A 2,694-nucleotide genomic window follows, 5' to 3' on the forward strand; every position below is an offset into this window, starting at 1 on the left:
TATCCTATTTACCCAAAGAACCTTGTAAGACCTGTATTGGCATTTTTACTGAACACCTGGTTACTTTGAGGGACATATCTTCTATGCTGCTTGCATGCATTAGGTAAGTTCTGATGCTTAATTTGCTGTGAAATGACCTACTAAATAGAATTAAGGTTGTCTTCTCTTCTTTTTTATGTAACCTATAAAGAAGGCCTAGGTGATGTCAGTCAGAATGCTTATTTCATATCTGTGTTCATGCTAGAAATGCAGGTCTTGACTACAGTACCAAATGCCTGGAAGACTGTTGAAATTACCATTTGTCTTAGGGAAGTAGGTGCCCAGCTGCCATTTGTACTTTTAGAAACATCCCTCAATGTTGCTGACATTTTTGGGGTAAATGGAGAGGAAAAAGTTGATGAATTCTTCCAAGGAGAGAACTTTTGAGGATATTTTTATATATTAACAGGAAGCAGAAAAAGGGTACAATTCCAGGTTGTGGTTTGTTTTTTTTAAAGAACTTAAAAACTTCTTAGATGTACTTTTAAAGGTTGATGATGTACTGTTCAGTACCCCAGTGCTGAAACCATTAAACAGATGCTCTAACAGGATACCCGGGTGCATATTATGCTGTTATGTAAATGATGCGGTCTCACCTTTGCTCTCATTGTTTCCAGGTTGTCCTCATGAGTACCCCTGCGGAGGATGTCCATGATCTTCTTTGCCTGTGTGGTGCGGGTGAGGGACGGACTCCCACTCTCAGCCTCAACGGATTTTCATCTCAGCCAAGACTTTTTAGAATGCAGGAAGAGATTAAAAGCCTTATCCTTAATTCTGACACAGTATCCCAGTCGAGGTACAGCAAGAGGACGTGATCTCAGCATACAGTAAGCCATCATTTTTCTTTCGTCCTTTACTTTACTTTACAGAAGTGTTTGCTCTCTTACCATTAGTTTAATGGTAAGCAGTCTTGTTTTTATTTACTTTGTATGATTCAAGAGTACCTAGAACATGCCTATAGGTAAAATATGAATGCAAAGGACTGTTTGTATTATCAGTTTGTTACATGCACTTAATTCCCTCCTTGTTATCGTCTTGCATCTAACCTGTATCTCTCCTGCCCTCCCCTGCTATCTTAAGCATGCTAACACACACTTTAAAACTCTTATACTAGTTATTAATTTAAAAATAACTCAACTCTACCTGAGTAAGGTAATACATTAGATATTAAAACATCCTTCAGTTTTAATTAAGGTTTTGGCATTCTTCTGTAGTCTCCTTAGCCTGACCTGCAAAATTTATACACGCACATTTATAGTCAAATTGCCCTTCCAACTAAATCATGGGAAGCCACTTTCTTTGGCTTAAGAACCAGCTTGGGCTTTTGTTGACTCTGAGAGTGTTTGATGAAAACAAAGCTTCCTTTGTTGGGTCATAGTGTGTAGATTTAATGCTTAGATTGGTGAATACCCAAGTCTGAGAAGTGACACTTCAGATATACTAGTCTTGATCATGTATAACAATTCCTCTTTCATGTATAACAATTCCTCTTTCTGTTTTTCACCCTGTCAGTCATTATTTCATTTCATACCGTGTCACTTATTTTTCTCTCTACTTCCTCCAGAGGGAACATGTCTTCTTGGGTCTAACACTCTTAGGTTACGATCCTGGGACGTCATTCTCCCACTGTGCTCGGCCTTGGTGAGGCCACAGCTGGAGTACTGCGTCCAGTTTTGCGCTCCGCAATTCAAAAAGGATGTGGAGAAGCTTGAGAGGGTGCAGAGAAGAGCCACACAAATGAGCAGAGGTCAGGAAAACAGACCTTACGATGAGAGGCTGAGAGCAATGGGGCTCTTCAGCCTGTTAAAGCGCAGGCTCGGGTGAGCTGGTGGCCACCGATAAGCTTATCAGGGGTGCTCATCAGGATCTGGGGGAACGACTGTTCACCAGAGTGCCCCAAGGGATGTCAAGATCAAATGGTCACAAACTCCACTGTGACCAGTTCAGGCTGAACATAAGAAAGAACTTCTTCACTGTCTGAGCCCCCAAGGTTTGGAACAGACTGCCACCTGAGGAGGTTCAAGTGCCCACTTTGAATGCCTTCAAAACACACTTGGATGCTTATTTTGCTGGGATCCTGTGACCGCTGCTGACTTCCTACCCCTGGGGTGGGGGGCTGGACTTGATTATCATCTGGGGTACCTTCCAGCCCAAATGTCTATGAAATCTATGAAATAGGTGGTTCTTAAAATCTCAACCCACGGATCTAGATTTTAAACTGCTAACAGTGCTTTTTGAGATCTGTGATTATTCTGTTTCATTTGGCACTTCAGCCATGTGACTTGTACTGAGCACAGCAGGCATATGTTGAGATACATTTTTTTTTAATAAGTACCAGTTGTCTGTTTTTATGCAGCAAATGGATTCTAAAACCCATTAACAGTGCTTTCTAGGACCAGCAATGGTATGCCCTGTGGCTCAGGCTTACATAACTGATTTCAAGAAGGAGCTTCCCACCTAGGGACCAGAATCGAGAGAAGATGAGGTGCCTAAAGTCTGCTTAAGTCCAAAATTACAATCCCCAGACCCCTGTTCATAATTTGCTTAACACTGGAGGTGCCTATACTTGATGCCTCCCTGGAAGTTCCCTAGTGGTCCAGAAATTTAGGTTGAGTGCTAAGGACCCCAGAAGGGCAAAATCCAGTAGGTGTTGGC

The 2,694-nt window shown here is 41.9% G+C and overlaps 1 protein-coding gene across 4 annotated transcripts in view; it reads left to right on the forward strand.

The window, feature by feature from the left end:
- Nucleotides 1-636: 636 nt before the first annotated feature.
- SEC22C (SEC22 homolog C, vesicle trafficking protein) overlaps nucleotides 637-2,694 on the forward strand; it is a 25,929-nt gene continuing 23,871 nt past the window's right edge. For 3 of the 4 annotated variants that reach the window (XR_002095766.1, XM_019508071.1, XM_019508072.1), the window contains exon 1: nucleotides 637-866. Coding sequence is in view for 3 of the 4 variants with exons in the window: in XM_019508071.1 (XP_019363616.1) it covers nucleotides 685-866 (182 nt within the window). In the remaining variant the exon portion in view is untranslated. The remainder of the gene's footprint in view (nucleotides 867-2,694) is intronic. The other variant, XM_019508069.1, reaches the window with a different exon arrangement.

The sequence above is a fragment of the Gavialis gangeticus genome, unplaced genomic scaffold (assembly GCF_001723915.1).
Source record: "Gavialis gangeticus isolate Ggan-Ray unplaced genomic scaffold, GavGan_comp1, whole genome shotgun sequence".
NCBI lineage: Eukaryota > Metazoa > Chordata > Crocodylia > Gavialidae > Gavialis > Gavialis gangeticus.